Consider the following 26,120-nt stretch of genomic DNA (forward strand, 5'->3'; position numbering starts at 1 on the left):
TTACAAAACAATAATAAAAGTAAAAGATCAAATAATATGATTTTTCGAACTGGTATGGAAACGCCTGAAATATGCAATCCGCCGTACACAGGCCGTTATCGCACGTAAAACTGTATAAATAAGTAATTTTTTCTAACTGTCAATTATTTGTTAAAAAATCTGTAAGTCATATATAACAACAACAGATGCTATGTAGATACTATAGTATTTTTTTTAAATCGAAAAAACCGATAGAAATTAAACAATTGCAAAAAACACTAAATTGTTAATAACTATAGTTAAAAACATCATATCGTAAAAATTTTTTTTGTAAATTTGTGTAACAATATACACTTTTAGATGGAACTAGTTCTACTTCTTCACAATAAAAAATGATCGAGTAATGTTAATTTGTTAATTTTGCAAAATTAAATTTTGTAAAAAATCAGGGTAAAAAATAAAAAAAAAATTTTTTTTTTTTTACAATATTGAAGTCCTTTGTATTCTGAATAAAATCCATTTTAAAGTTTCAGTCTAGCTCAATTTTAACGATCAGGACAATCAAATGAATTTTTTAATTAATTATAGTTTATTTACGTTATTTTTCATAATACAAGAAAAGCCTTGAGCATGGCTTAAGATCTCTATAAGAGCTACCGAATACCAAATTTTGAAGCATTTTCATTAAACATTGTAAAAGTTATGGATGTTTCAAAATGACAATTTATAACGACGATTTTTTCACTTTTTTGCAATATAACTTCGCGAAAAAAAGTCTTCCATCGATCTAATTTACACAGATTGGTAGATAATTAAATAACGAACAAAATATCTTTAGCTATTTTTGCAATCCGACAGCCACAAAAAAAGTTATATGAGAAAAACTAAGAAAAAAAATGGTGAATTTTTACTAATTGTTTAATAACAATTGAAGCCCGTGGTTTGGTTGGACAAAACTATTTTTCCATGTTTTCAGACCTTATACGAAGCGATCCGCAAAGTTTGGACGCTATCTCCGATTTGTTTCTTATTGATTGCTTCAGCTACCCAACTAAAGAGACTAATACGTTATACGTCGAGTCAAGCTATACGTACATACTTACAGCGGCCGCTGTTAATGTGTAGGTAGTGCTAACGGGCCGCGGCGCGGAGGGAAGGAGCTACTGACCGTGTACAACCAAAGGAGGCCGAATAATTGAGAGCCGTCGGGTCCTTCGGTGCGCGGGCATGAAGATAGTGAGAAGTGCTTACGGCAAGTTATATAGCTTTATGTACTGGCCAGCCGCCATATTGTTGGCATTGTAGTCTGCCATAAAATATTATTCATAATTGTTCTGATATTACATATTAAAATATGTATTGAAACCACACCCAACTAACGTAGGTATACTTATTCCAACGATAATTGCACCACCTTTGTACATAATATCGTTTCATACGAGAAATACTTATATTTATAATTACATTATTTGCCATATAATTTTATAGATGTATAACTTTTTACTTGGGTATCCAAGCACCCACTGTCCACTGGTCTTAGTACCACACAATTTGTGTATCATCTCCATGTATTTCTGCACCATACTGCAAGATCACTTTATTAATTTCATTGAAAAGGAAGCTAAAAAAATCAAGAACGTCGCATTGTAACAGCTGAGATAGCTCAGCGCTCCCTACTGTACCCTCTCTTGTGACTAGGTGGCCGATTGGTTGCAGTGCGCATAAGTCAAAACGCAGGCTACGGCTAACATTTAAATTTAATTAATTTGTAGAACTTAAGGATACAGTAACAAACATCGTCTTAAACATTTAACATGCTTAATTGATAAATCTTTACCAAGTATGTTTTCATTGTATTACAGGAAAAAAAATTAATACACTGAAAATAAAGATTTTTATTCTTCTCATGCAGAGGACATTAAACAGTAGAAATAGCATCATTTTCCCGTACATTTTTTTCAAAAATTTTTCATGACAATCAAATAGAGCCCCAAACAGTTTAACTTGCACAGGAATGTGTAAATACTGTTCCAAAAAAAATTGCTATATTATCAAGCAGGTTAAAGTTACGATTGAAGCAGAAGACTGACGAACGACGGTTTATCGGAAATACCTTTACTCGATGAGCTGTCCCGGCTGTTACAATGCGACTTTCTTAATTTTTTTTAGCTTCACTTTCAATAAAATCGATAAAGTGCTCTGGCAGTGTGATGCAAAAATGCATATAGATAATACACAAACTTTTTTGCGATGAAAAATTTAATTGTCAGTCCATTATTGCAAAAAATGTCAATAGCTTATATCTCAGTTTTTGATTAGGCGAGAGCATTCTTTTATTTTTAAATTCACGTTTTTTCTATAACAAATGCAATGGCATTTGCTGTGAAAAAGAGTATGTGAAAATGACTGAGATATTTGCAATTGTTTAGGTTGCAAAATAAAATTTTAGGTGGCAAAACGTCAAAACTAAAAAAAAAATCAATTATTTTAAATTTGTCATCATAACTAACATCGAATACAATGTTTTCACCGAAGCAAAATGTCGATAAACCGACTGTGAAGTTTGTAATAGCACTTCAAAGTTTCGTTTAAAAAAATTAATAAAAAAAAAACTAACAATTATTTTGCAATTTATGTTTTTTATACAACTTAATCTCTATATTTTCTGACGGTAATGTTTAAATGACCATGATAGTGTTTTTTTTACATCAATTGAAAGATTTTCGGGGTAAACAATTTTTTTCTACACTTTCTTGCCATCAATGTTATTAACAATAAAAAGTAGATATGAAAAAATGTCTATTCTACAGAAAATTTGATGACGAAGAGATTGGTAGAAAAAAATGTCACTAAGAGCGTAGAAGCAGAGGTTGAAGCAAACAACTTCATAGAAAATAGTCATTTTTTCATGAATTATTATATAAATAACTAAAGTTGACTTTCGATTTGGACAAAACTATTTTTTTCGTATTATAGGGAACATTCTGTAGGGAAAAAACTAATTTTTTTTTGTACTGAAAAGCATATGATTAAACCGTATTTTTTTGTTTTCGAGAAATGAACTAGTAAGAAAATAGGGGTAGTAAAGAAATACTGAGGTTTAAAAACAAAAAAAAAAAAGATTTGTGTACTGAAATTGTATCAAGAACAGGTCCGTTGGGTTAAGTGTAGTTAATTTCCCGTAGATCGCAGCGAAAGAGAGTGAGCTAATCACATGCAGCACGCATAGCACGCGTAACTTAAGATCCCACTACTACTACTACCTACTCGACGTGACCCGCGCCAAAGACGCACGATGTAAGGTATACGCTCTCCGCAGAAAGTTATAAACATACAGATTTTATACGATTGCGTATACATACCACTAGTTTTGTTGGAGATATCCAAAGCATGAATAAATAACCAAAAACAATTTTTTTTTCTAGGCTAAAGATACCTGTAGCAGAACAGAGTTTTTTTGCCTTGTACACTTATTTTCAAACACTCATAACTCGGGTTTTTTTTAGGCTATTGTAAATTTTTTATTTTATTTTGAAGATAATAAAGTAAATTTTAAGAAAATAATATTAACAGAAACATTTATAAACAATTTTATATTGTTATTAACAATTCAAATGTTTAAATCAATTTTTAACTATGGTTCTAAAAATTTAACAATTATTTATTATAGCCATCGTATTCTACGTCAAATTTTCTATAAATAACATGATTTTCATTGCTGGAGAAATTATTAGCGAGAGAGATACATTAATGTGTGTAGCGCGGCACGTCCTATCGGCACACGGGCACCTCTGCATGACTCTCCTTCTAACCCTATATCGTTTTTTTCAATAACATTTATGGTTATTAAACTATTAGTATGTTTTGTCGTTTCATTATTGGGTTCTACTTTTGAATTTAGCGGATTTTGGTCACGAATAAACTACAGATGGCAACGCGTGCTCAATATATACTGGTCACTATGGCTGGCACGCTGGCCTGCAACTTTTAGTATATGTAATACATTGTTATAGTTACAACTTTTTTTCTCTATGAAAGCATTGGAAGTTTTACTTGAAAGCTGTGATAAGAATTGGTTTATTATTATTTTTTTTAATTCATAGTTTGTCTGATCTCTGTTTGGTAGTTGATAAAAACTTTTGTGAAAACTGCTTGGGATTTGTTGTCTCATCTGGACTCACGGATCTAATAGGTTACGAAATTATCTTCGAAGTGTATATTTTAGGAAAGGGACGAGTCACCACGACTGATTTGGCCACATATGCACGCGCGTGCGCCAGAAAAGTTGAATACCAGCTGTAACGAGGCAAAATGGCCTCCATGTTCCAAAATAATCTCGCAGACGCAACGTATACACAAAGAGCATAAAGTCAAAGCTTCTGCGAATTCGTTTGTTTTTCGCGAGTTGTATGTACGCTGAGAGGAGGAGAATAGGACGCCAACTGAGGTGAGGCTAGAGAGAGAGAAAGAGAGAGAGAGAGAGAGAGAATGTATCGTAAACAGTGCAAGAGAGAGAGAGAGAGAGAGAGAGAAGTAGCATTTCGGTTGACGAAACGAAGTGTACAAGAGACTGCAAGGTGCATGCTCGGGAGTGTCGCCATTATTCGCGCGTTTTGTCGTGTGTAGGAATAGATAGCAGAGAGAGAGAGAGTGTAGCTTTTTAGAGTGGACCAGAGAGAGAGAGAGAGAATTGAATTGAATTGAATTTTTATTTAAAGAGGCTAAGGACTCATCGAGACATACTCTAGTTCCTGTATAGCCTAAGCAAAGTACAAAAGGTTACAATGTGATTGTTTACATAAGTAATATTTGGGGCTAAGGAGGTGCCCAAATTATAGTAGCGCATCGAATAATGAGGAAAAAAAAAAGAAAAAAAAATTTTTTTTTAAATAAATAAATAACAACAGTGACAATACTAACAATAATAAAATTAACAATAGTAAAAATGTAACTAAGGAAAGGTACTGTATTAACCAACACTGGCATTAACTAAGACTAAGTAACACAAGTGTTTGCTAGACCTTACTCAAATAATGATTATAAAGTGCTTCTTTGAAGCACGGCCGACAATATAATTTACGCACATTTGCAGGAACATTATTCCAAACGCTCGCACTTCCCACAAAAAATGAGTTCCGCAAATAATCCAGTCTAGCACGTGGAACAATCAGATCGACGTCTGTGGCGCACTTAGTACCAGGTCTATCACAAGATCTAAATTCGAATCGATTCGCAAGGTACTCGGGCTGCCCAGTTTGCAAGATAGTTGCCAGAAAAGTAAGAGTGAGATACTCAACTCTCAGAGGATAAGGTAACATCCTAAGCCTCTTGTAGTCAGGGGTGATGTGGAGAGAGAGAGAAAGAGAGAGAGTTGAGTTGAGTTGAGTTGAATTTATTTCATCGACAATGGACTCAAGGTCCTACAACGCCGAGGCATAGTGTATATATAATAAAAAGAAACAAAATGACTGAGCTAATACAATGGCATCAGCCTAACAAAATTCGCATTAATAAATCATAATAATAAAAAAAAAAAAAGGTATAACAAAAATAAAGAAATAAACTATAAGGAAAGAAAATATAAATATATACACATACATACGCACATAACCATGCATACGCATGCATACACATATATATTCAAAAAGAAAATATATACATATATATATATATGAGAGAAGGAAACAAAAACAAAAAAAAAAAAAAAAATCAAATATAAAAACATAACAATTTAGTAAATAGTAATGTGCTATGAGCAGAACACTTGCAAACTAAAGGCGACCAAACGTCTTATCAACAAAGTAACTGTAAAGGAGCACCCTGAAACAGGGCCGATCATAGCGTCGGCGTAGATCATGCGGAAGAGTATTCCATAGTCGCGGACCAGCTACGCGGAACGAGTTTTGGTAGTAAGAGGTGCTAGCATATGGGATCACCAAATCAAATTGGGAGCGACGAAGGGAGCCACAATCTCCAAGAGGCTTAAACTGGAGGTGATTAGCAATGTACTCAGGTAGACCATTCCGCAAGATCGAGACCAAGAGGCACAACGAGAGGTACACTCGTCGCTCAGTAAAAGGCAGTATACGAAGTGCTCTGTATACAGGGGTGATGTGTTCGGAACGACCAACATCGGTGACAAATCTTAAAGCAGCATTTCTGCAACGAGACAACTTAGTAACCAAAACACCTGATAGGTCCAATGCAATGCCGGAACAGAAATCAAAATAGGGGAACACGAGGGCATTCACTATATTCAGGCGAATTGAACGGGGCAAGGCGTCGCGGCATCTCCGAAGACGAGCGAGGGCAGCATAACTCTTTCGAGAGGTTTCCGCTGCAAAAGGGCCCCAAGAAAGGGTAGAGTCAAGAGTGACACCAAGCAGCTTAACTGTATCGCTGATCTGGAGCAGTTGGCCATCAAGGGTAGGGGCATGGTCAGCCTCACTGAGAATGGTGGACAAATTTCTTCTAGAGGCAAACCATGCGGCAAAAGATTTGCGCCAGTTAGGATAAAGACAATTGTCATGACCCCAACCCAAAACATGATCCAGATCATCGTTCACGACCGCAACAATACGACGGATCTGGCTAACTGGGCCGGAGAATTTTAGTACAAAGTCGTCAGCGTAGAGGTGGCACGAGCAAGATGTAAGAGCTGAGGGCAAATCATTGATATATAAAGAAAATAATAGCGGTCCACATAGAGTACCCTGAGGAACACCCGAACAACGATCAAGCCAACCAGAGGTCAAACCGCCCCGCATCTTAACCGCCTGTGAACGCCCAGAAAGAAAAGACTTGATCCAGCCACAAGCAGAATCGGAAAAACCAAGAGAAAGGAGCTTTATTACTAGCACATCAATGTTGAGCTCATCGAAAGCGCGCCGAAAGTCCACGGACACTAGTAACGTGACGTGACCTACATCCATGGACGCCCTAATTTCATCAACAAGATTGATCAGTGCAGTATGAATACTGTGGTGCTTACGGAAACCCGACTGCTGGGGGCACAGCAGTCTGTTAGACTCCACGAAAGCTGACATCTGCCTGAGTGCCACCGCCTCGAGAAGCTTCGATGGCGCGCATGTCACGCTAATGGGCCGAAAATGATTCAACTCAGAGGGTTGTTTCACCTTAGGTAGAGGGGTCACAAGTGCTTTCTTCCAAACAGTCGGGAATATACCCGACTGAAGGGAACAATCAAATATGTTTAAAAGGATGGGCGTAATGAAAGGCATGGCGAGCTTCAACATCTGTAACGTGATCCCATCTACTCCACAGGCATTGGTCTTTGATCCACTAAAAGCCTCAAGCAAACTCAACTCATTAATATGGCCGAAAAAAAATCTATCCTCAAATGGCACATCACATGATCGGCCAGCAAAGGAACCGGTAACCAACGGAGCACCCACAAAATGTCGATTAAGGGCGTCACCATCGAATGCGATAGCAGGTGATGCACTCGCATTCGACGATGCTCCAATATCACGAAGACATTTCCACATGTCTGCAGGACGCCTACAGGACAAAAGCCTATCTTTATTATAAGCGTAAAGCGCATTTCTGGAAAGCACCTGCACCCTGTTACGCAGACGGCGAAAAGCTACTCCATGTGTATCACGCCTGGTTCTCTTATACAACCTCCACTCCCTATTACGCTCTCGAATGAGAGAATGAATCTCATCCGTCATCCATGGGCAAGGGCGGCGTCGAGGAATAAAAGCACGGAAAGGAGCATGGATGTTAAAAAGGTTTGTAAGAGCAGTCGTAAAAAATTCGACTTTCTCGTCAACATGACACATACGAGAAATAGAATGCCAGTCAACCGATATAAGATCATGCTTAAAATCATCCAGAACAAGGCCCCTGAATGAACGGGATAAAATGGGCTGTGAATCAAAGGCCGGAAAAGGACAACGGATCTCCAATAGTACAACATCATGCCTCGAGACACCAGGAGCGCTGAATTGGACACTCCTCTCAACCATGCTCGGGTCGCTAATGCAGATATAATCTATGGTACTATCCGAGGTGGTAGTATGATATGTCGGGTCAAATACCGTAACCGAGAGGCCCAAAACAGCAAATGACTCACGAAGTATTCTGCAAGGAGTAGTGTTGACTGTCCAATCAATATTGAGATCACCCAAAAGCAATGAGCAATCGAAAGCAGTCGAACAATTCATGATAGCATCCTCAACGTCCGACCAATAGCCACACTTAGGTGGATTATACACAATAGTGCAGAGAAACTTGAGTTGCAGTATAGATAATTCAAGTAATAAAAACTCAGGTCGGAGAGTGTAGGCATCAGTACGAGCCGAACGAGAGACATCACGAAATTTAATAGAATCATGAATGTAAGCTGCAACGCCACCACCACCCCTACAGAGCCTATCATGACGAACGAGGGTATAACCCGGAATATCAAATTGGCCAAAATGTTTAGTCGGCTTAAGCCACGATTCACTGACAGCAAGAACATGCAAACCATTGTCAAGAATGATCGATCTAATTTCCTGAAAATGCGGTTCAATAGATTGCGCGTTACAATGTGCCACTTTTAGTAAATTGGAATTACGTGACATAGTTTGTCGAAGAAATTTTACGATCGATCAATCTCAACAACAGCGGGCAGGCTGCCCTATCCGAAGCAGCATGAGCGACAGATTTCAGTTTTGAATTTACACAATCTACGCAACGGTATTTCTGTTTATCAGTGACCGTGCACTCACGAACAGGATGCTCCCCACTGCAACGCTCACAAGATAACCGACTCGTGCAACTTACGGCAATGTGCCCCAATCCCCAACATTTAAAGCATTGAGAAATCGATACGTGATCCTGAACACGACAGCGGCTCCACCCAATCGTCACACGACCAAGTTCAAGTAGACGAACACGACTGACAGGAGTGACCTCCACAACGCAAGATCTATGCCTCTTGGTACCCCTGGGGTAGAGAAAAATTGCTTTAACTGCAGCATCAGATTCACCCTGCAAGTTCTGCTCACGAACACATTTTACAATTTCGTCTTTTTCGAGCTCTACGGGAATATCGTGAATAATAAGACGAGGCGCAAGCTTAACATCCGGCTTTAACTCAAAACCTGCTTCAACGAGCGCAGGGCATTTTTCAATAAAAGAAGACTTCATCGCAGAACCCTCAAGAATAACAGTACCCGCAGGGCCCGAATAGACACGCGCATTGAGACCGAGTTGAACTGGGTCAACCACACCCATTACTGCCTCTCTAGCATCTTTAGGACGCTTAAACCTGTCCTTCGCATCATCCGTCGGACCAACTACAATACGCTGCCTTGGTAAAATTTTGATTGGCTTAGTACGCGGAAGTAATACACTGTTAAGTGGTACATTAGACGAACCGAGTGCAGTACCACGCAATACTGCACTCGCATAAGTGCGGGCAGGTGGTAGAGAGAGAGTGGAGAGAGAGAGAGAGAGAGAGAGAGAGAGAGAGGGAGAGAGAGAGTAAGGGTAGAGAGCAAGAGTGCGCAGGGCAGAGAGACAGAGAATATAGTAGTGTGTACGACTGTGGACGGAGTGCAAGGGTGTGTATGTTAGTGTGGGTCTAGGACAAGCAGGACGTGGTGGACGTGCGCTCGCGGCTCGCGTGGTGCGAGGCGGAGTTGCTGCAGCGCAGTCCAGAGGACGATGTGAAGCATCGTATCGTGCATTGTGCAAAGATATACTGTGTATTTGTGTAAGTTCTTGATTAAAGGAGAAGTTGAAGGTATTTGATTGGTTAACAATTTAATAGAACTCCCGCGCTCATCGCCCTTTTTCAGGAGAAGAAGCTTGAGGTGTAAGAGGGACAAAGGTGACGTACGTGGAAGAGATTTGTCAAAGCTGCATCGGCGCCTTTTCTTGCTTTCAGGTTAACAAGTAGCGTTACACAGCACGATACCTAAAACAATAAGTACGAACCTTCGTGCCGACAGATCTCGCAACGAAAGATTGAACCCATTGAATTTGAGAGGTCACTCAATTTGTGCACGCCGGTGCCACTTTTGATTGTGATTGTTCAGTCGCGGTAGCTAGGGCTGAGCACGCTGGGTCCAGGCAGGTGAGATAAGGAAAAGGAGGATGCGAGAGGTCACCTCAATGATCACGAGCTGCTTGTTAGGTATGAATATGTTTATTCATTAAAAAATACTCCCTAACTGCTCTAAAATCAAGAAAAAGGCCACGTTCGCGAGGGGCACGTACAACTCTATATGTGTTGCTGGCTCGCGCGCGACACGTCCGTACTGTTCGGCTTCCGAACTGAGAAGAAGTCTGAGAAGGGCAGCAGCGGCGGCGTGGCTCTCCTCGCTGAAGAGAGTCGCGCGGTGGCTCAACCTTCTATTGGCTCTACTGCGCAGCTAGTAGGCAGCAGAGCAGTAAGACTACTATGGGGCCATAGGCCTTAAACAGAGAACGGCTGCAACATGCCGCCCGCCAAACATCGCTTATAGCGCGTTTAATTAATAAAGTACTACGGTTCCAGTAAAGGCTAATGAAAATTAAAGTAAGAACTAAATGAATATTTTGAAACGCGGCTTACAATCATTGCGAGTAAAGAAAAGAAATGCCTCAACTGGCCTAAACTAAGTTACCATTACAAACGTGGTTAGAAAATGATAGGCTTATGGCCAATATATGAATAATGTCTAATCTTCAGTGATGGCACTGGGCGTACCGCCCACCCTGGAAGGGCACCCTTGGTTTTCTGGAAGTGAGGTTGTTGGCGAAGCGGTGAGTGGCACCAGCTTGCTGACAGGCCGACGAAGTTCAGACTTGGCCGTGCGGACCATTGCCACCCGACATAGGCCATCTTCTCCTGGGAAGGTTCGCACGATGCGGCCCATGAGCCACTTTTTGGCAGGTTGAAACTCGTTTTTGATTAGGACTACTTCTTTCACTTGAAGGTTGGGCTGAGCACGCGTCCACTTGGTACGTTGCTGCAGCTGAGTGAGATATTCCTGACTCCATCTAGACCAGAAGTGATTGCGGATTTGCTGCACGTGCCTCCATCTAGAACTGAGACAAGTTTTGGAATCCAGTTCTGTAGGGTCAGGAGGAGAAATAAGGGCGGCTCCTATCAGAAAGTGTCCAAGGGTTAAGGCGACTGGGTCTTCATCGTTTGAGCTAAGATACCCAAGAGGCCTTGAATTTAAGCAAGTTTCAATTTGACTCATGAGCGTAGTGAGCTCCTCATAGGTAAGGAGAGCTTCTCCAATCACGCGCTTCAGATGATGTTTGCACGCCTTGACAGTAGACTCTTAGAGTCCGCCGAAGTTCGGTGCGTAAGGTGGCGTGAAGTGCCAGCTGACTCCTTCACTGGCCAGGGAGGAAGCTGCTTGCTGACCTACTGCAGAGGTTTCTTTAAATAAGCGGCTAGTCAGAGACTACTTCAATGTGCGTTGGTTTAGTAGCAAGACACACGAAGACCGCGATGTAGCCTTTCATGACCTTTTGACCACGATCGGGGGAAGCCTTAAACCAAAAGGGTCCGGCATAATCAACGCCCGTGTGTGTGAAAGGTCGCGATGGTTGTGTCCGAGGAGCAGGAAGGGCGCCCATCATTTGAGAGATGGTTCACGCCTTAAACCGAGCACATGTGGTGCACGCTCATACTATCCCTCTAACGAGATTCCTCGCACGTAGGATCCAAAATTGACGGTTCAAGGTACTATGTGTAAGCAAGGGGCCTCCATGAAGTGTGAGGAGGTGTGTATCTCGAACGAGCAAGCGGAATACATGATGCTTTGCGGGTAGCACGATGGGGTGTTTCTCGGTTTCTGTCAAGGCAGCCTTGTGTAGACGACCACCGACTCTAATCAAACCAAGTATGTCAAGGAAGGGGTTGAGCCTTTTTAAGCAACTCGATGACATTACCTCTTCGGAATTAGACAGAGATTGAATCTCGTCATGTAAGGTAAGTCCTTGCACTAAACGCCACAAGCAGACCCGGCCAGCATGAATCTCTCGGACTGAAAGCCAAGTTAGCCGTCGTTCTAGGGGCTTGAGGGTGTTGGTTTTAAATCGAAGCACGTATGACAGGATTCGAATTAACTTTTGAATCGAGGAAAATCGGCTGAGCCACTCGTTCCAGTCGATTTTATCCTAAGCGTTAATTATTAGAAACGCTGTGGTGCTTCTTTTTTCTAATTCCGTGGAAGGATCGAGTGGCATGGTTGGCCAGATATCTAGCGACCCGGTAATCCAGCAAGGCCCGTACCGCCAAAGCGTTGAAGTTTCTAAGGTATCGATTGAAACTCCTCTCGAGGCACAATCGGCCGGGTTTTCCCTAGATGCTACGTGGTGCCAGATTGCCTGAGGTATCAGCGTATGAATTTCGCTAGTGCAATTAGCGACATATGTTTTCCAACGTGATGGATGACCGCGTAGCCATGCCAAGACAATTTGCGAATCAGACCAGCAATGTACAGTCGAGGAAGCTCTTGGGGTGCTTTTGTCTACAAAATTGATGAGACGTGCGAGAAGATGAGCCGCACACAGCTCGAGACGCGGTACGCTTAAGGTTTTGAGGGGAGCTACTCGTGACTTTGCAATTATAAGGCTTGAGTGAGAGGAAGACTCACTGTGCACAACTGCATAAACCGCAGCTGCGTAATCCTTTTCAGACGCGTCACAAAATCCGTGCAGTTCCCACTGAGACGAAGAGTCAGCTTGGATCCATCACGAGATGCGAAGTTGGCTGACTCTCGGGAGTTCCGATGAAAATTCTTGCCAGAGCCGTGTAATTGATAGAGGTAGAGCTTGGTCCCAGTCTAACCCGTGGAGCCACAGACTCTGTAGTAGAATTTTCGCCCTGATAATAAATGGAGCTAGAAAACCAAGGGGGTCGTAGAGTCTAGCCACGTTTGATAATATCTGACGCTAAGTGACGGGCCCTTGGCTTTCCAAAGCTGTGACCTTGAAGAGCATGGTGTCCGACGCGGGGGCCCAGAGCATGCCTAGAACTGATGCAAGTGCATCCGCATGTATCGGAAGCTCGACAGATGGGAGAGTCTTGGGGCTCAATCTGCTCAACAGCGTGCATGAGTTAGACGCCCATTTGTCTAATTCCATGCCTGCTGATGACAAAATACTCTCGAGCTCTTGAGCCCTTTCGCAAAGCGCGGGTTCCATCTCGGCTCCTACGAAGAAATCGTCCGCGTATCGATTCGTTTGGATAATCAAAGATGCGAGAGGAAAACGGATGGACTCTTGCGCAAGCAAGCTCAAGCATACACGCATTTGCGAGAAATGGGGCTGAAACAGTGCCGTAAGTGACAGTGTTCAGCTGAAAAGCGGTTGGTAGATCGTCTGGTGACTCACGCCACAAGATTCGTTGCCAGTCGCGATCGCGACAATCCACTAGAAATTGGCGAAACATCCTTACGATGTCGTATGAAAACGCGAAACAATCAAATCTCTATCTCATCAGGATTGCGCGGATGTCCTCGAGAAGGTTAGGGCCTGGGAGCATGAAGCTATTCAGCGAGCGACCTCGGCGATCCTTACTTGATGCATTGAAGACTATGCGTATTCTTTTGTAAGAATCGTCCCAAAATACTGGGTGGTGTGGAATGTAGGCTACCTGCTCCGGCTCGGGTTGACCGACGGAGACTGGCGACATGTGGCCAAGACTCTCGTAGTCTTTCATGAAGGTATTATATGCCTGTCGAAGTGCAGGGCATGCCGCCAGCCGGCGTTCCATGCTCCGAAGCGAGCCCAGAGCTGCTTCTCGAGTACCTAAAAGGGAGGGCGCTTTGGAAAACGGAAGGCGGATGACAAAACGACCCGAGATATCTCGTCGCACGTTCTCCTGGAAATGCCAATAGCAATTTTTATCGTCTGAAGAACCATGATCGACACTAAATGGCTCTTCAACCTCCCAGAATTTCCGTAACGCGACAGACAACTCTTGGTCGACGGTCAGAGTAAATGATTGAGTGGACTTTACCTCAAGGCCGGGGGATGGCTTAGACCCTCCAAGAAGAACCCAACCAAATACCGTACAGATTGCTGAAGGCGTGCCTGGTGGCCCTGTGATGAGGCCAGGGCGCAAGGCAGCGGCGAAGACTTCAGAACCCAGTAGGCAATCAATCTGACTTGGGGTGCCACAGAATGGATCGGCAACGTCCAAGTCCTTGAGGTGGTTCCAACTCCCGAAGTTAACGTTGCTAGATAGAAGCTTTGAGGTGAGCTTACCCATCGTCAAAGCCTTTATCTGAAAATCAAAACCATCATCAGAGGGGGACTTAACTGATAGAGTAACCTAACCCCTGGCTATCGAGGTTGAATTTCCCAGGCTGTTGACTGCCAAGCAGATCCCTTTAACCTTGAAGCCCAGTGCTCTGGCCACATGGTCTGACAAGTAAGACTCCTGAACAAGAGTCCAAGAGGGCTCTGGCTTGGTAGACTAAGCCAGAGTCTGAAACCAGCGACACGATCGCTGTGGACAACAGTTTCGTGCTCCTGGTAAATGCAGCGAGCACTGAAGTCTGCTGAGTGGAATCAGATGTCGGATACTTATCTTTTTTTTGTGGAGGTCTTGAACCGATGGTTGGCTGCTCGGCTTGATCCATATGCAGAGCAGTATGATGCTTGCTCTGACAGGTGCGGCATGTGTTTTTGGCTCCGGCACCGACTTCCCTAGGAACTGCTTGCATGAGCCCATGTAATGCGTCTCTGAACAATACAGACAGGTAGGCTTGGAGCCCTTGGACGTCGAAGGCTGTTCTGATGTTGATGTAGACAGAAGGGCCGATGTAGACTGCTTCTCTTTTGGCTTGCCTTTATCTCTTGCTTTGTTGCCCTTGGCAGTTAGAGCAGGATCAGCTTCTCGCGTGCTGGAGCTTAGACGATCTAGGGTGCGGATCCTCGTCTCTAGGAAGGTCCGAAGAACTTAATACGTGGCGAAAGTTATCCTTTGGGCCTCACACTCTTTTGCCCAATCAAGCTGTGTATCCGGTGCCAACTTGCTGGTGATACAATATATCAGTAGAGCATCACAGTTGGACAATGTAGGCGCGAGAGCGTTAAAGACGTTCAAGCTGTCGTTCATGGTTGACAACAGCTTATTAAGGTGTGTTACAGATTCTTCGCTTGTCAACGGCATCTCTAATATGGCCTTTATGTATGTTACAGCGCAGCAGCTTATCATCATAGCACTTGACCAGGGCTTGCCAGGCTGTATCAAAGTTATCGCCTTCTATTTTAATGCCACGTAGAAGGCTCGCCGGCTTACCACTCAGTGAGTTAATCAGATGCTGAAACTTGATCACTGGCATGACGGACGTATCATTGATTACCAACGCTGTAAACTTATCGGAAAACCCTTGCCAGTCTCTCTGCTCTCCGTTGAAAGTTGGCAGTTTGACCTTTTCCAGCTGTGAATGAACAGCTGTTCTATTTTCTGATTGGTTTCCTCTAGGTGGTGCAGGGTTTTCAAAGCACACCAAGCACTCTGGAAGAAGCCCCAGGCTTTGCATGAAGGCTTCGAGAGTTGCGTCATGCACAGCTTCTGTAATACAAGTTTGATTTTGTATGTCATCTGCCCATGAGCAGAGCTCCATGTCGTTGTTTTCAAACTTATCCCAATAGCCTTGAAAGAGCTTTATCCTGTTTTTCAAATCAAAAGTCGTGAGCTACTCTAGCGCTTTGATTTTCCTCGTGTTGACGATAAAGTTTTTAATGTAAGTAGCGAGAGACTTTTGTTGAAGGAGAAGCTTCTCGCACTCATCATCGAGTGACTCACCATCGTCATTGTCGTTTATCACGTTGATGTGCTGAGAAGACTTTGCTATACAGCTGCCCTACGTGAGGGTCCCAGGCAGCTGTATGTATGTAATGAGCACGTGAGCTCGAGCGCTGTATGTTGTGGTGCTTGGTACCGGTGCAGCGGCACGAGAATACTCACGACTCTTTGTTTACTTCTAAGCTTAGGGGTTGGAGACGTCCGTACTGCGCGTGTGTTAATGTGCGTGGACTCTACCCGAACGCAACACACGATCAGACTGTACCTCTACGGGTGTGCCGTCGACAGGCACGTGAGCGTATGTGTTATCTAGAGGCACGGCCTCAAGCACCGCTACACATGAACGCTGTTCGACGGGCAAGTATGATGTAGCAAAATTAGTAATGTATAGACACTCACGTGTGCGTATTAGCAACAGCACAGCAGCGTTAGAATGCGTGCGTTGATTTATGAGCAGCAGTACACAGCACTGTAGCAGCAACAACTCCGAATTGGGTGTGAGCGTGTGTGCACGAATGAGCAACAACACACAGCACTACAGCAGCAGCAACTTCTAATTGGGTGTGAGCGTGTGTGTACGAATGAGTGACAACACACGGCACTACAGCAGCAGCAACTTCGAATTGTGTGTTAGCGTGTGTGTACGAATGGGCGACAACACACAGCTGACAGCACTACAGCAGCAGCAACTTTGAATTGTGTGTGCACGTGTGTATGTGTATATACATACGACGTCACAGCAGTACGCGCTCGGGATCGAATGTGCGGGCGTGTAAGTGTGTATGTATATGAGCGACAGCACTACGCGCAGCTGTGGAGCCAAGATGGCGCACTTGACTCACCGTGGGTCTCGATACCTTGTTGTGCTCTGTTCTTAAAATGGCCGCCGTATTGATGAGCCTCGTGGTGGCTGCTATGATGAGTACGTAGCCGCTGCAAGCGATGAGCCTCGTGGCCGCTGCGATTTTCCTATGGCGCTGCCCGGATCCAGCTCGAAGGACCAAAAAATGTGCACACCGGTGCCACTTTTGATTGTGATTGTTCAGTCGCGGTAGCTAGGGCTGAGCACGCTGGGTCCAGGCAGGTGAGATAAGGAAAAGGAGGATGCGAGAGGTCACCTCAATGATCACGAGCTGCTTGTTAGGTATGAATATGTTTATTCATTAAAAAATACTCCCTAACTGCTCTAAAATCAAGAAAAAGGCCACGTTCACGAGGGGCACGTACAACTCTATATGTGTTGCTGGCTCGCGCGCGACACGTCCGTACTGTTCGGCTTCCGAACTGAGAAGAAGTCTGAAAAGGGCAGCAGCAGCGGCGTGGCTCTCCTCGCTGAAGAGAGTCGCGCGGCGGCTCAACCTTCTATTGGCTCTACTGCGCAGCTAGTAGGAAGCAGAGCAGTAAGACTACTATGGGGCCATAGGCCTTAAACAGAGAACGGCTGCAACACAATTAAAGCATTGCGATAGCAAAAAGTTACTACAGATCAACTACGTCAACTTAACGTACAAATAACTGGTGAGGCTTTGCAACAAAAAATTTGCGACACCTGTCGTCTGCACAACTCAAAAAGTGTTAAAAGAAATGAAGATAAAGCTGAAGTTGAAATAGTATCAACTATACAACATAAGATTTACGGAGTATACTTATTTTTTAAACAATTTTTGATGTTCATAATCACGTTTAATTCTTTACAGCAGGAAGATGAACTAGAGTGATCTAACGAAGTATCTGATGTACAATCGAGTAGTGAATGAACTTCGGGATCTTCAGGTGAAAACCAAAAGTTACTGAATGACAGTGTTGATCGTTTGAATAAAAGATTGCGTTTCTTGGGATCATCACCTATTAAGAAGCGCAAATTAAAACAAAAATGTTATTCTGAGGAAAAAGTTAAGAAAATTACTGAGACCATCAAAAAGAAAGTTTTTCATACAAACATCAATGATCATGATGATGTTGATGATGATGTCACAATTTTAAGAAAGTTTCAACACAAGTACAGACTAATGTCATAAAGTAAAAATTTTGACTATTTTTAGATACTGGTCTTATCAGAAAATCCAGGTACACTTTCTCACAGCTACTCGTCATATAGTAACTGTTGCAAAAAATATTGCTGAAGCTAAAGAATTACTAGGCAATCCAAGTCCCAAAAGCTATGCATCTTTAGGAAATGATGTTATTAACAGTATAATGAACTTCTATTAATCTGATGAACACATACAGATTATGCCCGGTAAAAAAGAATTTGTCTCTATAATAATGGATGGTCACAAAATACAGATTCAAAAATGGCTGATTTTGAATAATTAAATTGTATGAACTATTTATTAGAGTATCCGGCAATAAAGTGTATTTTTTTAAAGTTTGCTAGCATACGACCAAAACATTGTGTACTGACAGGAGCCAGTGGCACTCATTCGGTGTGTGTGTGTGTGTGTGTGTGTGTGTGTGTGTGTGTGTGTGTGTGTGTGTGTCCGATACATGAGAATATTAAACTCATAATAGATGGAGCGAATTTGAAATGTATCACAGTTGACTCAAAAAGACCAATAACTATTTATCATGATTGTTTGGATCATATCACGAGTGATATTTAATCTACTAATTGTTTTCTAGGATTATGTGACGAGTGCCCTGGTGTAGATAATATTATTTAAGAATAAGAATCAAATTTCAATAAAGAATTCGTTGAAAAAGTGCAATACAAACAGTTGGTGACACTAGATAGAAATTCACCATCAACTTTGATATCTGTTGTAGATGAATTGTTACAACTTTTAAGCAATGGCTTGAAAAAATTGCTGATTCATTCTTTTTTTGTCAAAAAACAAGTGGAATTCTTAGACTTGAAGAAAAAAAAAACTGATGGAAAATTAATGTATTGTTGAATCTGATTTTAGCGAAAAGTATGCATATGTTTTACAAAATTCCATACAAGATGTGCACTGGAATAATGATCAAGCAACTGTACATCTATTCTCAATATACTATAAAGTCGAAAAAGATGAATTAAGTGTCAAAAATTTTGTTTGCATTTCTGAATGCTTGCATCACAATACAGTTGCTGTTTATCTTTTTCAAAAACAACTTATAGAATTTATTAAGAAAAATTTGAAAAGTGTTGATAAATTAATATATTTTTCGGACAGTGCAAGCAACAGTACAAAAACAAGAAAAACTTTATTAATCTTACTCATCACGTAGAAGTTTTGGGAATATCAGCCGAATAACATTTTTTTCCTACGTCTCATGGCAAGGGACCATGCAATGGAATAAGTGGGACGTTAAAACGACTTGCTGCTAGAGCTAGTCTTCAAAGGATAAATGATCCTATTTGAACACCCCACGAATTGTTCACTTGGGCAACAGAAGCTCTGCAAAGCATAACGTATCGTCATTCAACCAATTATGGGTATGATAAGGAAAAACAAATATTGTCAGAACGATTTTAAAAAGCTCAAACATTAAAAGGTACCTTACAACTCCGTTGCATGATACAGATCTCTCTTCAGAGACTAGAGTTGATTATAAGTCATATTTAAAAATAAAAATGTTTTTTCATTGACTAACATGTATTAATTTTTATAACCATTAATGTTATTGAGAAAAACAATGTAGGGTTAGAAAGACAGGCGTGCAGAGGTGCCCGTGCGCCGATACGACGTGCCACGCTATATTAATTAATGTATCTCTCTCAGTAATAATAATTTTTCCATCAAGTGAAATCATGTTTTTTGTAGAAAATTTGACATGAAATATGATAGTTGTATTAAATAATCTTTAAATTTTGGGTACCATGATTAAAAATCGATTGAAAGATTTAAATTTTTTAATAATAACATGAAATTGTTTATGAATTTTGTTGTCAATATTACTTTCTTAAAATTTGCTTTATCTTCAAAATAAAAAAAAATTTACTTTACCTTGAAAAGAACCGGAGTTATGTGTGTTTAAAAATGAGTCTACAAGGCAAAAATCACGAAACTTTTAAATTTTCAACGTGTCGGTCAGATTTCGCCTTTACCTGTCTGGTTTGTAGAAAAATTTCCAATATGGAAAAATTAAATCATGATTATGAAGCAAGAGCCGTAGAGTGTTAAAGGAGCAGTGTCAGTGAAAATTAAATTTAAAAATCGTACTAATAAAATTTCAAAATGCCATTAATAACACAATTAAAATGTTGGGCAAAAACTTCAGATAAAAGTAAAACTTATAAAGTAAAAATAGCTAGAATTTGTTTATTTGTGTTAGAAAATTTTAAAACTGCTGCTTTGATGCTGATTATCCACGATACAGATAGATTGGCTCTGCAAGAGCAAAAAGATAATGGTAATAAGGTTTTTCGTTCTTAAGCATTAAAACACTTAGTAATAACTTTGAAGAGAGCCCATAAAATTGTTAAAAGAAAAATTATTAAGTGTGTTATAAGAAATAAAAAAATAGAAAAAAAATAGAAAGAGCAGATTATTTGCAAAGAAAGCTGATAAATATTATCGCAGTTAAAAATTTTATTAAAAAAAAAGAATGGAAAATGTTTAAATTTCAGATGAAAGTGGATTTCAATTATAATTTTTTTGCCCGTACATAAGCAATCAAAGGATAAGACAAGGAGCATGCTTTAACGATACAACTAAAAATATCTGGATATGGTAGTTACTTTTTCCCTCTTTTTATTGTTCTTCAAAAAGAAACTGATAAATTTAGGCCAACTGTATCACAAGAAATTTTTAGGCCAGCTAATATGCATGCAATGGCTTCTAAATTAAGAAAATAACTTATTTCTGATTCAGACGGTATCTTGTGTTGTTATAATAAGTGATTATTTTCTTGTTTTAATTTGTGTACTGTTAAAAATTACTAAAATAAATTTGTCTCATTTTAGACCATTTTAAAACATGACAAAAAGAAGTATATTTTCTAAATGTTGGTTTATCAAGTGTACTTTGGTAGACTCATAGAGAGGGCTCTTTTCTTCAGCTGTTAAAAAAGTAAAGCATACTTATAAAAATAACTTTAAAAAATATGTCTAAGGAAAACTACAAGCAAAATACGATTACTAGATATAATCGTAGTAAGGACTTGAAAAAATTATGTAAAATTTTTTGAAATCACCGAAGAAGCAATATATTTAAACTTCAATTTTTAGTGCACCGTTAACCATCTACTCCAAAATTTATAAGTATATTCAAATATTCATAGTATAAAAGTAGTTAATCGGATGTTTATTCTTAAAAGTTTCAAAATTAAAAAAATTTTGCTTTTACATAACAATCTAATGTACGTTGTGAAACTGCAGAGGGCTCATATAATGTTGCAATTGTTCAATTTTCATAGTAATAGGAATCTTTATGCTTGATACAATTTTTAAGTATTAGTGTCATTATTCTTCTAATTGTAGTCCTCGATAACAATCAAGAAAATTTTAAAATTTTAAATACCAATCTGTTACTCATGAATTGCATATTCCACGTAATCGTGATATTTTGAATTTTGTAGAATGTATTTAAATTTAAAATTTACTATACAAGAGCCTACAATAATAAGTTATTTCAAAGCTGCAATAACTCATTTTAAATTAAAATAATTTTATTCGATATTAAATGTTGATTCATTCAAAATTTTAAAGCATACAATAAATGTGTAAATCAGCAAGTAAATTATAAGAATTCAGAAGGGGTTTAAAGTATAATTTTTTATTTAAGGATAAAATAAATAAATCAACTAAAAGGTGAAACAATGAGTTATCTGGTATTAAAAATGCAAAAGTTGATTTAAAAAAACTTAAAAACCCATTACTCAAAATTATTGGAGTGAATATGTCTGACATTTCAAATAAGGATGAGTTGGAGAAAGAACTGAGTGCAAAAAATAATATCACATAACAAGAGATTAAGGTAAAATACATTCATAAACTAAATACATACATATGGATCCTCAAATAGAAGTGCACAGCAATACATATTCCATATTGATGAGTAAGGGATATGTATACATTGGATGCCGAAGATGTAAAAATTTTGATGAGAATAATTTATCACGTAGCAATAAGTGCTGTAGATACTTTTATAATAAAAATAAATGCAATAATACGCCAAAGTGGGCAGTATAGGCTGGTGAACATGAAACTAATAAGTGCAGTGATACAGAGCAAAAATCTATACGATGTACATTGTGCAGTGAAGCAAATACAAAATACAATCTTTCTCTGGATGATAGACATAAAGTGAGTGAAATTTTTACAAGAGACTACTCAATAGAGTAATTAAAGAAACTGACTATCCATTTGAACCTGATACTAAGTTTTTATTAAAAATAAGAAAATGAATAGTGTTGATTATTAAGAAACCACTAGAAAAGAAAAAACCTATGACAGGGTCTCAGAATACTTACATGAGGTAATTGATGATAATTTAAAAATGCTATTGATTAATGTCATAAGTATACACTCTAATAAACTGAACCTTAAATAATATATTAGTAAATTCAAACAGCAACCACAAATTTTGATATGTACAGAGGCATAGCTGGCTAGCAGTCCAGGATTCTTGGATATTGAACATTATAATCATTACACCAATTTAATCCACCAACCACCACACCAACATTAATAAAGCTGATGGAGTCATAATATATATCAAAAATAACGTCAAGCACACAATAGAGACCCAAGTACATGGTAAACTCAGAGCATTAACAGTATCGGTCTGGCATAGAGAAGAAACAATAAAGATAACGGGTATATACTGATGTTTTGACTACAATGACAGATTTTCTTCATGACCTAAATACGCTTCTACATACGAGAGCAAACGATAATAACCACCTTGTCATAGGTGATATGAATATAAACATACTAGAAGAAAATGACATATCAACAGAATATTAATTCAACTTCTTAGAAAAAGGCTATGTACCTAGAGTACAGAGCGTAACAAGACCGAGGAACAACAGCGAACACGAAGGAACGTGCATAGACCATACATTCACTAAAACTAGCTTTAATTATAAGTTATATAAGTTTATTAAAAAAATAACTAATCACTACCCTCTTATTTGCCAATTTTATTTTATATACAAAAGCAAAAATATTTCTCTAGTCATTAGTTATAAAAAAATTATTAAAAGAGTAAGTGAATAACTGCGTACCACATTCTCTGATCCCAACTAAAAAAAATAAAAACAGAAAACCCTGGATAACACCGGCTTTAAAATAATCATGTAAAATTAAAGAAAATTTGTACAAAAGTTAGAGGAAAGACAGATATAATCAATCTGTATTTGAAGAATGCAATAAAAACATGTATTAAAGTAAAATATTAGCTAAATGGGATGATAAAAAACTATGGTCTTACATTAAGAATAATATACGCAATAAAAAAACTAAAGTAGAAAACTTTGACTACACAAAAAATGACAATGGTAAACTTATCACTGATAAAATTTAAATAGCAGAAGGTTTTAATAATTACTTTAGTGAGATTAGAGATAAAACGGCCATGAGTATGAAAGAACCGAAGATAAAATATGATATTTAACGGGAATCCTGTTGTAGATCATCAATATTTATAAAGCCTTGCACTGTAGGTGAGATGTTGGAGGTAATAACATTATTCAATAACAAAGTGGGAGGTGTAGATAAAATACATGCAAATGTTATAAAAATACTAGGCAAATACTTAGCCTTACCACTCAGTACCATATTAAACAAATGTATAGAACAGGGTTACTTCCCAATATGTTTAAAAACAGCAGATGTGATACCTATATTTAAGGGAGGTGATAAGCATGAATTGAGTAATTAAAGACCTATATCATTAATATCAAACTTTGCGAAAATTTTTGAAAAATTGATGTATTTTAAATTATATAATTTTTTGACATCACATGAACTTATATAAGAAAAACAATATGGATTTAAAGGGTGGAAAAATAAGGAAGGAAGAATAAAGGGTGTACCGATGCACTTGTTTCACTGAATGATTTACTTTTTGAAAGCTATCTTGAAGATAGACTTATCAGAACCACTGTTGATAATACTAGTAGTAACTATAAAACGCTGAATATTGGACTTCCTCAGGGTACAATACTCTGTCTTGTGTTGTTTCTTGTCTACGTAAACTCACTACTTCTTCAGTTTGAGGAATATTACTTCTTTTGCTGATGACATGGCCTTATTTTGCAGATCAAACACTTGGAATGAATTAAGAGAATTATTAACACATAAACAAAATAGAATATTTTATTGGTTCTACGAAAATAAATTAGCCACTAACATTGACAAAACTTTAATAATAATCTTTAAAAAATGAAACAGACTCAGTAGCTAACAATTTTATTGTCATAGTTAATGCCTAAGAAATAAATAGAAGAATCGAAACCAAATATCTTCGTCTAATTCTGGACAGTAAGTTTCGATGGGAAAGCCATATTAATAGTGTTATAAGGACAACAAAATATATACTCTTTGTATTTTATAGGCTTGAATTTATTTTAAAAACCAGCCAATTACTTACTGCATACTATGCTATGTTTCACAGTGTCGCGACTTATGGAATCCTAGCGTAGGGATCAGCATATCATAATGTGCTGGGCCCATTACAATATTTACAAAAGAGAGTTGTAAAACTGATTTTTAATACTAAGTACGATTATATAAACTTGGAAAAGAAACCACTGAAAATTAAACAAACGTATAATTATGAAAGTTTACCGTATCAATACAGAGCACTGTAGGAAGGGTATTTGACTGGTAAAAGCAAAACTAGACACAAAAGTATTCAGAACTTAAACAGTAATGGAAATAGTGGGAAATGTTATAGATGCAGGTCTATTAGGGTACTTAACAAACCACCGCATGAACTGAAAGTTTTAAATAATATAAAACAGAAAATTTTTTTTTTTTGAAAAACTGGGGTAAAAGATTTATAAAATGAATTAAGTTAGACTGAAACGGCTGCCCCACATTTTATTCAATTTTTCTCTTGAAATTACGTTAGAACATTGCAAACTAATTCTGTTCCCTTATCAAAGTTACTCTTTTTTGTTTTTTTTTAATTTTTTTATTTTTAGTTCTAAGATTTATAGTTTTAAGTAACTTGAGTGGAGACTCAAGTGTACAGGTACATTCAGTGCCTTCTTACTGAAATGCATTCAGTCTTTAGTTAGAGTATTGATTTTCCTTAGATAAGAATTCAGTAATTCTTATTTAATAGAAAAATTAATGCGAAATTGTAAAATTGTAAACATATTACATCATTATTATATTATGTATAGTATGTGGTAAATAAATAAATAAATTGATAAATTGGTTATAACTTTTTAAACGAGCTACTATTTATTAAATTGACTTTTTTACTTACACGTGTACATTCTTTTTAAACTTTTATTGTATTTTTTCTTTTATGTAAATATTTTAATTTTTAACTATATGTCTTGCACATGATCGACAAATCCAATTTTCTACTGCTGTTCTACACGATTTTAAGGAAATTTAAATTAAATTAATTATTGTCAATGTCAAAGTGCAGGCTTGGCCCAGCACTGGAAGGTAACAGGAGTTGTTGGACGGGCTTGAAATATTTGCACAAAATCACAACATAGGTTTTATGTTTAACAAACTTTATTAGTCAATTGCCTTATGCTAACTCAAAACATGTATGCAGGAATGGCAAGGGATATCGATACAAACTTTTACACTACGTGACGAACATAGCAAGGAGAGAGGTGCGTGAAACCTCATCAAGCGTTAGCAGCACGTGCTTTCGGGCTGGCATACGAGTCGAATCTGATCTCCTCAGGACGCAAGAGGCAGGAAAAGCGCGTGACACAAACAAACGATCGATCAGCGTCTTTGATCAAGTGCCGGGAAATTTTTAATTCGGCCAATGGCCTTAACAATTTGGAAACATACTCATTATTGTAAGTGGTAAATCATGAAAATTTTCTTCTGCCATTAAAAAAGAAACAAAAGCACAATAATATCAGAACCAACGAAATGTTCACATCCACAGTCATCGTTTGCAACATAAAAATTAAGAAATAATTTTCGTTTAAATTACACTAAATTTTAAAATTATTATAATTATAGCGAATAAACATGTTAAGTCATTTATCTTTCAAAGAGAAGAATAAACACAGAGTGTCTGTTTAAAAATATTGAGTACTAAGTCCAATTCGCATTAAAAAAAACCAATTTGAACAAAACACCACAAATATAGTAACTTTTAAAGTAATTAAATTTGATATTTTATAGAAAAACTTATTATTTGTAGTGTCTTTAAAAATAAAAATACAAAAACTTGAGCAGTAATAATGTTAATTACTGAAAAAGATGAGTTGTGTAATTTTACGAAATTAAAAA

General features: G+C 38.5%; 1 protein-coding gene across 3 annotated transcripts in view; it reads right to left on the minus strand.

Annotated features, from left to right (window-relative positions):
• The window catches only part of Cdc23 (cell division cycle protein 23), a 155,176-nt gene that overhangs the window by 27,921 nt on the left and 101,135 nt on the right, over positions 1 to 26,120 (minus strand). The window contains exon 8 of one of the 3 annotated variants that reach the window (XM_089592381.1): positions 23,890 to 23,950. The exons of the other annotated variants lie outside the window; for them this stretch is intronic. Coding sequence (XP_089448507.1) covers positions 23,906 to 23,950 — 45 coding nt within the window. The 3' untranslated portion in view covers positions 23,890 to 23,905. Of the gene's footprint in view, positions 1 to 23,889; positions 23,951 to 26,120 lie in introns of those variants that run through there. 3 annotated transcript variants of the gene reach the window in all.

This window comes from Copidosoma floridanum, unplaced genomic scaffold, assembly GCF_036245765.1.
Source record: "Copidosoma floridanum isolate Cflo_tuat_1 unplaced genomic scaffold, Cflo_Japanese_pri ptg000016l, whole genome shotgun sequence".
In the NCBI taxonomy this organism is placed as follows: Eukaryota; Metazoa; Arthropoda; class Insecta; order Hymenoptera; family Encyrtidae; genus Copidosoma; species Copidosoma floridanum.